This window comes from Agrilus planipennis, unplaced genomic scaffold, assembly GCF_000699045.2.
Source record: "Agrilus planipennis isolate EAB-ADULT unplaced genomic scaffold, Apla_2.0 scaffold96, whole genome shotgun sequence".
NCBI classification, from domain to species: Eukaryota; Metazoa; Arthropoda; class Insecta; order Coleoptera; family Buprestidae; genus Agrilus; species Agrilus planipennis.
This window is the reverse complement of record NW_020438968.1, coordinates 164,877-179,914: the sequence shown is the minus strand read 5'-3', so window position 1 is coordinate 179,914 and position 15,038 is coordinate 164,877. Positions and strand designations below refer to the sequence as shown.

At 33.6% G+C, this 15,038-nt stretch overlaps 1 protein-coding gene across 2 annotated transcripts in view; it reads right to left on the bottom strand.

Annotated features, from left to right (window-relative positions):
* The window catches only part of LOC108734429, a 78,370-nt gene that overhangs the window by 19,903 nt on the left and 43,429 nt on the right, over positions 1–15,038 (bottom strand). For both annotated transcript variants that reach the window (XM_018465996.1, XM_018465995.1), the window contains exon 2: positions 11,722–12,444. In XM_018465996.1, coding sequence (XP_018321498.1) covers positions 11,722–11,932 — 211 coding nt within the window. In that variant the 5' untranslated portion in view covers positions 11,933–12,444. The remainder of the gene's footprint in view (positions 1–11,721; positions 12,445–15,038) is intronic.

Genomic DNA, 15,038 nt, shown 5'->3' with positions numbered 1-15,038 from the left:
TACTCATAACTAAAACAAATGAATTCCGTGCTTTCGATCCCACTTAAGTCATTACTTTGATAATATTAGAATCTTTCACGAGTTGCTTAATTTGTGACCCATCAAAAATTCCTGCTTTTTCATTACTTAATCCTGGAAACTTACGTGAAAAAAAATTGAAACATTCACCACTTTTGTCAAACGCCTTCACAAACTGTTTCATTATATGAAGTTTAAGTATAAGGGTCTTTAGATTTGCTAGATTGTACCTCTCGTGATTTCAGTTGAGGTCATAGAGCAGGAGATATATTAGGATACGACCACTAACTTCGATTTCCAGAATTAATTCCATTTATTTTCACAACGCAGAAGTAGCAGTCGTCATGCATCCATTTTTCCATAGGACCACAATCGTAGACATACAACACATTTCTGGCATACTATATGAGGAACCCATGACTTATCTTGATAGCACAATTCTATTTTAAAGTATTGAATATACGAAGTTTTCACGAAGTACGATATAGGTTTTCAATATTTTTCAAAATATATTCACCATATATAAAGCAAAAACAGTTTGGATTATGCAAAGAACATCTTCTTGGGGAATTCACATCGAAAACAACAATATATTTTAGTAACCGGCAAAACACAAAAATCTAAACAAAATTGGTGAATGAGGGTAGTTAGCCATAACTCAAAAAGAAAAGCTGTTACAGAAAAATTATTGCCATATTTAAAAAATATTCGCCAAAATGAGTTAGAAACAAAAAAAAATTACAGGAAACAAACATTTTTTTTTTTCTTTTGTTGGCCAGTGTTATTATAATAAGGTCCTTATCAAGAAATTTCAACTATTTCCTTTTGATTTGACAGTTTCATATCATCACATTTTTTTTTTTTGGAGGATGTTTGTTTCTTCTTGATTTACCCACCAATAACAGGTGGTGATACAAATCATAATACTAATGATTCCTAGGATCAATTTTGAAATAGTTAAGATTACTGTAGAATTCGCCTGTGAATTTTATCTTCTTTACTTATATTAACCTTCTCCACTACCCCCATTTGTCACATTTGACTTACTGTCTCCTAAAAAAGCGATCCCCTATTCCATAAGCATTCCTTCATTCTATATCAACCTTCTCCGCTACCCCTATTTGTCACATTTTATTCACTGTCCTTAAAAAAAAGCGACCCCCTATTCCTTAAGCAGTCCTTCATTCTACTCAGTTCACACCCATTTTCATTCATCATTTCAGAGCATTCTTCTCAAGTTCTACTATCCTTACATCCTCCTAACACACATTTCTGGCATTCTGCCTTCCTATTATTTATCCTACAATATTTATTCTACTTGTTCTTCAAATCTATACATCCCTTCTGCTCACTCCCTGTCCTATATTTTGCCAGCACGTTGAGTTTTCTCCTTCTAAATACCTTGTCACCCAATAGTCTTACCAGTCTTTCTACAAAATCTCTCTCAGCCCAACCTCATGTCTCGACTCCTTTATTTTTCTTAAATCCTTCCGCCCCTTATCATTTCCCTACACCTGTTCCTCATCAATTCCCCTAAATTGTCCCCTTCCCTAAACCACTCCCTCACCTGACCTCCTTAACCTCTCTAGGCCCTCTCCCCCTCTATGTCATATCTGTTTTTGGTCCCTATTTTCAATATCTTCTTTCTCCATATTTCTTTCTTGATATTCCCTTCTTCCAGTTTCCCCAGCCTCTTCTCATATATGTAGCTGTATTGCGATGAAAATGTATAACTGCTTAAGAAAGGAATTATGGACAAATGCCAATAGTTTTCGTCCTGAGAGGGTTCCGTGTCGTTATATTGTTGTAACTTTATTAATTATCTACTTTGAATCAGCTACATCTGTTTGTGATAAGCAAGGAAGGAGTGCTTACCACACCGTATACATAGTTCACATATTGTTTATCAAGTCGAATATTAAATTTGTTGTGTAATAGTAGCTGCTTCATATACAACTAAATATTATATGTTAATTATTTGTTTCTTATTGTATTTTTGCTGTGAAGCCTTCCCTGGTGCTAAAATTTTCAGTTTTTGTGTTTAAAGTTGTGTGTATAATCTTTGCCAAGGTTGTGCCACAGAATGTTAACCACTTTTACAGCTGTTTATTCATTTTTATTTGAATTAAATAAAAAAAAAACAAAGGTGAGAATGCAGTTAAGTACAACTTTATTTATGCCGTCCACAGAAGTAGTTTTTCTATAAACCAAGTGTATAGATTAACACACAAGTTGCAGTTCTTATTGCAATGAAACTCGTTTGTGCATATCTTGTTAAATCGTTTATATTCGGCATTACCAAATCCAGTTAGTCCATTTTTTTTAAATAAAGCTAATGAATGCTCGGTGGATCCTATCTACCACTCAGGGGTAACTGTAGTAAGCTTTTTTAAAGCATAAAGTTAATTTCTACATTTCCAACACTTACTTTTATTGTTCTATATATGGGATCTATCTCATGAAAAATAAAACCATTGACGACAGATCTGACGGTCGATTAGGTTGAAGGTTGCCAGGCTTTTTATTGTAGGTCACAGGTAAATGTAAATAAACACATAAAGGATAAATTTTCGATGATTCAGGACACCCGGAAGTAGGTATTTTGTATAAAAGTCGCTTTTCGTTGCTGTTACTATCTATTACACTGGTCAACACCATTTTTGTTTCCTTATTTTTTTTTACTTTTATTTGGTATTTCTATAGCCCTGATTATGAAAAAAATATTGGATGATTACTAACAGCTTTACTTTTTGAAATATAAAATTTTACTGTTTCGGCTAAATAATACAAGAAAATTACTATACACGTAAGCTAAATTTCTATTAATCGATTACACTGGTCAACACCATTTTTGTTTCCTTATTTTTTTTACTTTTATTGGGTATTTCTATAGCCCTGATTATGAAAAGAATATTGGATGATTACTAACAGCTTTACTTTTTGAAATATAAAATTTTACTGTTTCGGCTAAGTAATACAAAAAAAATACTATACATGTAAGCAAAATTTCTATTCTACACTATGAGATGATCTTTTAGACGATTTTCTTAAATGAACGACATCAGGTTGATCTCGTTGCAAACTCCAACAGTAGTCGGCCATGATATGGGAGTCCCACCTTCCTTGATAACGTTCTTCCATTGTCCGTATATCCTGATGAAAACTTTCACCCCGCTTTTCACTAAAATCACCCAGATTTTGTGGGAATAGATCTAAATGTGAGTGTAGGAAGTGAATTTTAATGCTCATGTTACATCTTAGCTCTTGTAAATTCGAAAGCATGTACTCAGCGAGCTCAACATAATTCTCAGATTTCTTGTTCTCTTAAAAGTTACTCATAAGTAAAACAAANAATTGGTGAATGAGGGTAGTTAGCCATAACTCAAAAAGAAAAGCTGTTACAGAAAAATTATTGCCATATTTAAAAAATATTCGCCAAAATGAGTTAGAAACAAAAAAAAATTACAGGAAACAAACATTTTTTTTTTTCTTTTGTTGGCCAGTGTTATTATAATAAGGTCCTTATCAAGAAATTTCAACTATTTCCTTTTGATTTGACAGTTTCATATCATCACATTTTTTTTTTTTGGAGGATGTTTGTTTCTTCTTGATTTACCCACCAATAACAGGTGGTGATACAAATCATAATACTAATGATTCCTAGGATCAATTTTGAAATAGTTAAGATTACTGTAGAATTCGCCTGTGAATTTTATCTTCTTTACTTATATTAACCTTCTCCACTACCCCCATTTGTCACATTTGACTTACTGTCTCCTAAAAAAGCGATCCCCTATTCCATAAGCATTCCTTCATTCTATATCAACCTTCTCCGCTACCCCTATTTGTCACATTTTATTCACTGTCCTTAAAAAAAAGCGACCCCCTATTCCTTAAGCAGTCCTTCATTCTACTCAGTTCACACCCATTTTCATTCATCATTTCAGAGCATTCTTCTCAAGTTCTACTATCCTTACATCCTCCTAACACACATTTCTGGCATTCTGCCTTCCTATTATTTATCCTACAATATTTATTCTACTTGTTCTTCAAATCTATACATCCCTTCTGCTCACTCCCTGTCCTATATTTTGCCAGCACGTTGAGTTTTCTCCTTCTAAATACCTTGTCACCCAATAGTCTTACCAGTCTTTCTACAAAATCTCTCTCAGCCCAACCTCATGTCTCGACTCCTTTATTTTTCTTAAATCCTTCCGCCCCTTATCATTTCCCTACACCTGTTCCTCATCAATTCCCCTAAATTGTCCCCTTCCCTAAACCACTCCCTCACCTGACCTCCTTAACCTCTCTAGGCCCTCTCCCCCTCTATGTCATATCTGTTTTTGGTCCCTATTTTCAATATCTTCTTTCTCCATATTTCTTTCTTGATATTCCCTTCTTCCAGTTTCCCCAGCCTCTTCTCATATATGTAGCTGTATTGCGATGAAAATGTATAACTGCTTAAGAAAGGAATTATGGACAAATGCCAATAGTTTTCGTCCTGAGAGGGTTCCGTGTCGTTATATTGTTGTAACTTTATTAATTATCTACTTTGAATCAGCTACATCTGTTTGTGATAAGCAAGGAAGGAGTGCTTACCACACCGTATACATAGTTCACATATTGTTTATCAAGTCGAATATTAAATTTGTTGTGTAATAGTAGCTTCATATACAACTAAATATTATATGTTAATTATTTGTTTCTTATTGTATTTTTGCTGTGAAGCCTTCCCTGGTGCTAAAATTTTCAGTTTTTAAGTTAACACGAAGTACGCTATAGACTTTTAGGCTGACGATCGTCAAAACATATACAGAGTATAATTTCAACAAACGGATAACAGAAAACAAACTTCTTAAAATTTTTGGTTGTCTTATTTACCTATACTATGGTGCAAATCCGGAAGGTAGGACGAAAAGTTCTCTTCAGTCTCCTTATCGAGATCGTGAGAATGAGTAAAGAAACTGACGAAATGAATTAAAGTAAAAGATTATCTGTGACATATTAGTCCCTACTCGCAATTTGCCTGAATGTTCTAAAGAAACTAGGACAGAGGGACCTGGAATCAAATCGGCGTTTTCCTGAATCTTAAACAGGAGTCTCTAGGTCACGCCCTCCAGTTCTTAAGCCGATCCTTGCATTTCTTGAAAATTATAGGAATCTTTATCTCGCAACTATTTGCGAACAGAAATCTCATCTAGAAATCTTTCAAATTATTAATTTTATTTTTAGTATTACAAAGTGTGAGAGAACAGAGGACTCTATGGAAGTAAATAAGAAATAGGCGAGTTAGGTTAATAGAACACCTTCTCAGGCACGAAGGTTTAGTCAGATTAGCGAAGATTAGCTCAGGATAGGAAAGAGCGGAGGTGCGTGTCCTACCAGTCTTAGGACTGACGACCTTATGATGATGATGTAAAAAAAGATATTTTGAAAATTTATAAAGCGCAAATGACTTATTTTATCTGAAATATTTTTGGACACCAGGTACAGGCAACCAAATAACAAGTCAAATGAAGCCTGGGATGTAAAGGTGTCAAAGTGTCAAATGAAAAATCGTTGGTATGGCATTATAAACAATAAAGAACAGCGTTTGTTGACCATTAAAATAACAAAGAACCTTGTTGGTTATCTTTTAAAATCACGTTCTAGAATAAAATTTAAACCAATCGTACCACTGAAATTTGTTACATGTCAAAATTAAAGTGATCTCATTTGTAAAAGTCCAAAGTTCTTAGTAGTATTTTGATAAACATTAAGCAATAATTAAAACATTGGGAGTGGTTTATACGTAGGTACAATGAAAACTTCAAGAGAAATTTTCATTTCTTTAAATTATCTTGGCATATACAGGTAAGATAACCTACTNAGTGTACATAATTTTGTTCAACTACTAATGGTACATACTTGGCCATTGTTAAGAATAATATTTAATGTGTTATTGTACTTGTTTAATTAAAGCCTTAAAGGTTTTTCTTCCCTATGATTCACCGAGTACACCTAGTTAAAGGTTAATAAATTTCTATTACGTTCCTGAACTCTTGATAACGGAATTATGAACTGAATATAGTTTTGTAATTGTAATGTAAAAAACCACAGTAAATTCGTTAATTTTCAACTAAAAAACTTAACACTTTGAAATTTATCATCATCATTATCAACATAAGATCGTCAGTGCTAAGACTGTTCGGATACGCACCTCCACTCTTTCCTATCCTGAGCTAAACGTCGCATTTTCTTAAAACTATTGTAGAACATCCCACATATTTAACTATTTGCGAACAGTAATCTAATCTAGGTCAACATCTACTCCTCTTAACTGCTGTTTCTGCCTCTAATATGTCTCTGACTAGACATTTATGCCTAAGAAAGTGATCTACCAATCTATCTCGCATATTTCTTATTGACTTAGAGTCCTTCGTTCTCTTATTCGTTCTAATACTTCTTTATTTCTAACATTCACTATCCGCGATATCCTCATCATTCGTCTGTAACACCACATTTCAAACGCTTCTAACCTTTTCTTTCGGCCACGCTCACCGTCCATGTTTTGCACCCTTACAACGCCGCGCTCCAAACATACCCCTTTAACAATCTTTTTCGAATATCTAAATCAGCCATTCACGGGCATAGAAGTGACTTCTTTTTATTAAAGGCGACTCGACCCTGCTCTATCCTCTGCTTTATATCCCTACTACTACTATTCGCTCTTTCCCTACTTTTCATTCTCTTGCATACCAGTATTTTATTGTTTTACTTTTTATTTATTTTCATATAATATTATTTTGTTAAAACCGCTCATTTTTACACTGATTACGTTAAAAATTCAAGTTATCTGTCTTACAATGAAGATTTCACTATAAATGTTGTTTGCTCAGAATAATTAATAAATTGTAAAATTAAATTTCGACAGCCTAACCTAATCTTCAATTTTTATTTATTCATTTACTTCTAGTACAAGTTAAAGATGTAATTGATAATAAAGTTCCTGCTAAGGTAAATACCGTTGTCAGTAGGTAGAATTGAAAAATTTAACACTATAAGGATCACTATTACTGTAAACTTTTATAATTACAACAATTTCATTTGGTCTCATAAGCATCTCCGACAACACGATTTTATTTTGTCAATTTATATTCTATTGTAGGTCCTCTGAATTTTCATTTCTTTAAATTATCTTGGCATATACAGGTAAGATAACCTACTTTAAAATAGATCTTATTATTAGTGGTGATCATGCCCAAAATATAAAACTAGGGCTCTGCATCTCAAAAAAAGGGATATGGAAGTTCTGCTTGCGCAATCTTTAATTTCCCAAAATAGTAGCGCACTTTTGCGAAAACCGCAGAACTAGTTTTACAAATAAATGCTATGCCCCGTAAAAGTGAGGAAAATTGGGTAACCGTATACAATTTATTTTCAGTAACTAATTGGAATCTGTGAAAGTTATTCCACCAAATGTACAAACTGTATTCACAATGACTTATTGTCTCAGTGTTCTAACGAGAACATCCCATGAGATAGGTATACGGAGATTGGTACAGAGAGATATGGGTTTCATGTATCTGAAATACTAGTGTCAAGCAATTAGAGTGTGTTAAAATGAATAGCGTTTCATTCCTTCAGTGAAATAAAATTTAAAAGAAGCTAGCACAATAGTTGGAAGTGTAAATTTGTCATTTATCTTTAATGTGGTAATAATGAAATTCAGGATTCTAGGCTTATTTCTTTTTTGTTTTGTCTTGTCTTTTTTGTCTTGTCTTGTCTGCCTCCATCTGCTTCTGTCTTTCAACACCTGTATCGTCTGTATTATCAAGTTCAATTGTGGCTAGGCAATGAGCTGGGCCCAGAAGGATTAATAGATATTAACAGATAATTATTTGGAGCTAATTCAAACTCTACTCCCGTCTACTTCAGAAAAACTGCTTAATACTATTTTTTGTGGCTGTCAAAAAGTAGGATTATTTTGTTCGCCAGTATGCATCAATTGTCAGGGTCAGACTTGCTCCAATATTGAAACAAATACAACAGATAATAATATTTATGATATTAATGACGAGACAATTGATGCATCCATTTTCTTAGAACAGCGAACAGACATTCTGCAAGAAGAAAATGAAGACGAAGAAATAATTGTCGAAGTAGAATTAGACAATTATCTAATATACTAACATTTAGAAGAAAACCACCTTTTCCACTTTGATCATTAGCAATATTACCATTTTTTCAATCAATAGGATACGATCTGATCAAACTTTCTTAATGACAATAGATCATGGAGTATACCTACTGGGGAAACCACGTTAAAAAAAATTCGCCAAGTACCTACATGACCTCATAGGTCGTGCGGAAATGTGTGCATATTATGTAAAATATGAATTTTCTAATGATTAAAACAGCGATATCTCACGAATGGTGAGGCGTAAGTGAAAAAGTGACTGGACCATTTTTGTAGAGAATTGTATGGTCTACAACTTTTGTTGGACATATTTTTACGATAAAATTTACCGTTTTCGATAAAAATGGAAAAAACCTTAATTTTGCACTTTTGACCTTGAATAAATTTTTTTGCAGAAGTACGATCGAAGGGGACTTTTGACATTTTATTAATAGTGATGTATTTAACGTCTCTGTCAATTTCGCTCTATGCGAATTTTGACTGGACTTTACTCCTTTATGCGCGATTCAATGGAAAAATAGAATTTTACAAGAAATTGAGCAGGTGTGAAAACTATAAATAAAGAAATAACTTGGACGTTTGGACGTTTCGTAAAATTTTAGTGTAACATCTTCAATAATTCACTTCGCTCATTTCCCATTTCAATTTTATTTATACTTAAAGTTAGCGCGAAGCTCTGTGTCCTTGGCAACGCCAAGTCAGGAAACGGTATTTAAAAAATGCCAAAATTAGATGCTCTTTCACTTCTTAGGTGCTAATGAGGTGCTGAGTTCAAAAATAAGGTGCAACACCGCAACGCAATACTCTTATGAGCAGATGAGACCAGATCAGGTCATATCAAGCATGATATCAAGTTGATTATACATATATGGGCTTATCAAACCATATCACACCAGACAAATATAGACTGGCATAACGTTAAGATAGCAACGCAAATTTGAATGTTGTGTTACGGTTAAGTTAAATAGCATCTAGTTTTTAAATTCAGCACCTAATTATGATAGCACCTAATTTTGGCGTTTTTCTAATACATCATCAAAAACAAAAAATCATTAATTTTTAGTATGAGGAATTTTTTTGGGTACGAAACATAAAAATGCATAATATAAAATTTATTAAAATCTCCGACATTAGTATGCGGTCGTTTGGGCTAAATAAGAATTAAACCAAATTAATTATTAAGGAAGTTGTTATAAAAGCGGAAACACATTCAATATAATTTCAAGATTGTTTCTCGCTACTAATTTTCTACACTTGTCCAATTCTCAGTGAAATTTTGCTGTTGTTTGCAGTTGTGTGATTTTCAGGCAGTAGCATACACCGGCAAATATTTATGTTCCAATATTCATGTCATACCCAATTTTTGGTGTTTTAATACTGTAACTTTTTCATAATATATTTGATAGTTTAATACATAAAATAGAAAAACAGAAATCGAGTTCGTTTTTTAATTTAATTACCAGCTGTATTATTAATAATTTCAGATTCGTTAAGGAAATTAATACATATAGTATTTTTCTATTGGATTTATTTGAGGTTGTCATTATGTTTAAATGTTTAATAGTGAAATAGGATTTCTATAGCTGTTAATTGTGAAAGCAGTTTCATGTTGAAACCATACCTTCCTCGCTGTCTATACAGTTATGGTAAGAAGTTCATTGAACATAGAATGTCGTACAAGCTAAAATGCATGATTTGGTGAACGTATGGAATACATTTTTTCATCCACGTCTATCTGAAAATAACATCACCTAGTTCCCTGAGAACTGTCCTAAACTAATCGAACTCTTGAAAATGTTCTGAAGAAGAGTAACACATCCTCAAAAGTCTTAAATTGCATTCAGTGGATCTATGTTATTTTATTCTTTGTATAAAAAAATGAAGAGATATTAGAAAAAATAGGAGAACAGAGGACTCTATAAGAAATAGACGAGATAGGTTGGTAGGCCACCTTCTCAGGCATAAAGAGCTAGTCAGTCATATTAGAGGCAGAAACAGGAGTTAAGAGGAGTAGAAGCACATTTAGAATAGATGTTCTAAGTAGTTTTAGGAAAATGCGAAGATTAATTCAGGATAGGAAAGAGTGGAGGTGCGTGTCCAACCAATCTTCAGATGATGATGGTATGAAAAAATGGTTAAAGATATAGAATATGTATCAATGTATGTTCGGTTCTTATCTCATCACTGGTATATGTTATCGTAAAAGCCCGAAACACCGGTAAATCCTAAGATTTTCCAGTAAAACCTAACATTTACCAACTTTGAATAGCAAAAGTTCGAAATGTTCTAGGACTTTTACCACCGTCCGCTCGGTAAATCTTAGGTCTTATCACAGAAGTACGGACGTGTTCGGCGCATGGTCTCGTACTTGAGGGCAGTCTGCAACCCCCGTTGCCCATATCACCTCCCTTCACCGTTCTCATTCGCCAACTTGTCTCAATCGATATTTCTCAATCATTTATTTTAATTACGTATCAGTGTCAAAACCTTAATTTTTAATAAATTATTGCAATATAATTAGTAATGAAATTACTCACGCGTCAAATCTTTACATTGTATAAATTATTATTTATCATTTAGTATTTTTTTAAACATCTTCGAAATACTTTTCAATAGAATAGAGGTGGTATGGGTAGCAGGGGTTAGAGACTGTCCACCAGTACAAGACCATGCACCGAACACGTCCATACGTGTCTATTTTTCAACATTTATACCATGTCTCTGCTGTAAAACCTAAGATTTACCAATTTAAAATAATTTTTCAATATCGAAAATACTGCTTGCTGTACAAGGTCTTTTAAATGTCATGGAAGAAGACTGAAGAACAGATTCAAACTAGAAATAAACAATATTTATATAAAGAACTCCTATACTGCATTTATTATTTAAAATTTAATTTCTCTTCTTTTGTCTCTTTTCCATTATACGTGTCCCTGTTTTTTTTATTTTTTTTTTTTGACGAAGATATTTTTTTTGTAATTTTCGGATTTCTCATCCAAAATTACATATAACCACAAATTTTAACTTTCCTAATAACAGCTTTATATAATAGTACTATACATTCAGATTATATTGTCTTTTAGTTGTAATTAGGTACATTTGAACAATATATTAATTAACCTCAAGACATCTCATGATGTTTTGAAAGAAAGAGTACGTATGATATATTTTAATTTCTTTACTAAATGTTAAAATTATAAAAGATGACCAAAAAAATTGGTACTCATCGTTTAATAATTATTACCTAATATGAAAAAAAAAGAATATATTATATAAAAAAATAAATATCCAAATAAATGAATGAATAATGTATATCAATTTTACTTTTTCGTCTATAAAATTGGGGCGATAAGAACCCACGCTTAATACATTTGAATTAAACAGAATGGGGTGGTTTCTGAAGACTTTTTTTATGAACATGATAGCATCAATATCCTTTATAAAATTTTCCTTTCATTGCTATATTATTGCTACGTATCAACTAGCTCCTTGCAACTATAAAACAAAACTTTATCTGGACTTACGTTTCAATTCGGCTCCCTGGGGTGGACAAGGCCCCCTCGACAAAAGACACGCCCCATAATAATTTACTAGCCTTTTCGAATTCATCACCGTATCGACATTGATATGGTCATATCTAGTCCTGTAATATCCTCCGGATGGTTCCTGGGCAAGGCAGTGTTTGCAAAGATGCACCAGGAGTCCGATAGTTAGTAAACCGAGCGCGCTTTTCATAGTTCGGCGTGCGTACGTACAGTCGTCCACCGGTGACAGAAATGAAGCACCGAACGAGAATGCGGAAAAGTTTTCTTCCAGCACCGGCACAGTGTCCACTGCAACAACTTGACAAGGCAAACAAACACGAACGTCAGTAATAAGTACTTTATATTACTATTCAAAAGACGTCGAGAGTCCTCCTTTCCGTACCAATTCTCGGAGCCGCTGCGTTGACTTACTCGCTGGTACCGTTGCTCTTGTTTTTAACAAGAGTTTCCTACGGAAACGTCGGAGATGTGGTGTTGGTTGATAAGTAGGTGTCATATAGGTAGTTGGTCGTCTTCTTTTTTTTTTTTGTTTTCTCATGGAGTGGATCGCGACCGTGCGGCCCGGCGTCCAGGCTTGTTTACCAGCCGCGGTTATCGTTTACTGACACGTCACCTTGAAAAGAGCGTCCCTGGACTAGAACTTCGACTGCTCAATCGATGGTACTTATTTGACGGCTCGTTATATGTACTCACATTGCAGTACTGTAATGAAATTAAGAAAATGAGGACGGTTTTTAAAAGATAGTAATTAATCACTACATGGTACAAAACAAAGTCCCTTCCCGCTGTTTGTCTGCCCCTATGTATGTTTAGATATTTAAAACTACGCAACGGATTTTGATGCGGTTTTTTTTAATAGATAGAGTGATTCAAGAGGAAGATTTATATNTATCCCTAATTAAAGAGAATAAGAAGGAATCCAAATTACAAATTCTTATACTCAAAGCATCCATATTAAACTTTATTTCGGTTATATTTAACTTGCGTTCTTTGATAAATAAATATTGAAATAAGGTTTCAGCTAATACACCTATTATAGCCCAGGATACTACCATTTGAATAGATGTCATTAATGTTGATTCTGCGGTAGGACACCTGGTTGTAAATGTATTTATATTGTGGTGCGGTATAACACCACACGTGTATTGTACATATTTAATTTTTGAAGTGAAACTTCTTTACGCACGGTAGGGTAAGTTCGTTTCATGCGAGTTGCTATGTAACGAAATCATACAAGGCAATTCCCCCGCTGTTTGTCCCTATGTATGCTTAGATCTTTAAAACTACGCAACGGATTTTAATGCGGTTTTTTTTTAGTAGATAAAGTAATTTAAGAGGAATATTTATATGTATAATACATGCGTAATATACTAGAGAAACACTGATAATTTTAGAGACCTGTAATGTGACGTCGTAAATAAACACATTTTTTGCGTTTACATTGCAAACGCTGGCTGAACCCTACGAGACAGATCAAAATAATGCAGTATTGTACACCTTAAAAAAGGTCTACAAAAAAGACCGGGATGGTATATGTCTATCTCTTAGGGATAACCCACAATAACCATTTTTTATCCTTTACTTTTTACGAGAAATAATGGCTTATTTACGAAGCGATTTTAAGCAATACAGCATTAATCCTTATCCAATTAAGTACTTTTAAATACATTGTGCATTTAATATAGATCAATATGGCCATTTATAGCATGTAATTTAAATGAATATTTTCGAAGATATTACAGATTTGAGCGTTGAGGTTTTTCACATTACATGTCGGTCTTTCTAGAGTAATCTCTAAAGAAAACATGTTTGTATTGTCTAGTGACAAAAAAGCTGTCAACGTTGTATATAAATAAGGTATTCTGTAGTGTGTGTAGTGTATTTAGTATCAGTATTGCACCCAAGCGAAGCGAAGATATGTCGTAATAATGCAATATCGATAAATTATATCGTAATTTATTGCTGGTATCATCATCATAATAAGGTCGTCAGTCTTAAGACTGGTTGGACATGCACCTCTACTCTTTCATATCCTGCACTAATCTTCGCATTTCCCTAAAGCTATAGCATCCCATATCCTTAACTATTTGCGAACAGTAATCTATTGTTGGCATACCTACTCTTTTTTAATTCTTATTTAACTTAAGCTAATTAATTAATAGGATTAATTATCATAGGAAAATATGTGTATACAGTATTTGCAGTTGTCGTCCAGGTGTTTTCAACCAGTTTTCGACCACTATTATGAAAATGAGAAAATTGTGAAATACGAAGAAAATAAAGGTACTTAATTAATAAAAAAAAATTAAACTCGTAGATTATAACAGATTATAATAAAATAATTATTGGCTTGCAAAGTCTAGTTCGCGTAAAAATATATACCTAACGCATATGTTTACAATTACAAAATTTTTATCTTTTTCCATCCGTAAATTACTGTATTAAATTTTGGAAATAATAATAGATACGCGCCATTTGTAGTATTTTCTAAAACGCGCTGTTAAGACAGCAGGTAAAAGTAGGTCTGTGTTCTGTCGGAGCTGCCTGCGACGCGCTGAGGAGATCCAAAAAGATCGAAATCGCGATCCGCGTCTGGTTTCTTATTGTATTTTTGCTGTGAAGCCTTCCCTGGTGCTAAAATTTTCAGTTTTTAAGTTAACACGAAGTACGCTATAGACTTTTAGGCTGACGATCGTCAAAACATATACAGAGTATAATTTCAACAAACGGATAACAGAAAACAAACTTCTTAAAATTTTTGGTTGTCTTATTTACCTATACTATGGTGCAAATCCGGAAGGTAGGACGAAAAGTTCTCTTCAGTCTCCTTATCGAGATCGTGAGAATGAGTAAAGAAACTGACGAAATGAATTAAAGTAAAAGATTATCTGTGACATATTAGTCCCTACTCGCAATTTGCCTGAATGTTCTAAAGAAACTAGGACAGAGGGACCTGGAATCAAATCGGCGTTTTCCTGAATCTTAAACAGGAGTCTCTAGGTCACGCCCTCCAGTTCTTAAGCCGATCCTTGCATTTCTTGAAAATTATAGGAATCTTTATCTCGCAACTATTTGCGAACAGAAATCTCATCTAGAAATCTTTCAAATTATTAATTTTATTTTTAGTATTACAAAGTGTGAGAGAACAGAGGACTCTATGGAAGTAAATAAGAAATAGGCTAGTTAGGTTAATAGAACACCTTCTCAGGCACGAAGGTTTAGTCAGATTAGCGAAGATTAGCTCAGGATAGGAAAGAGCGGAGGTGCGTGTCCTACCTGAGAATGCAGTTAAGTAC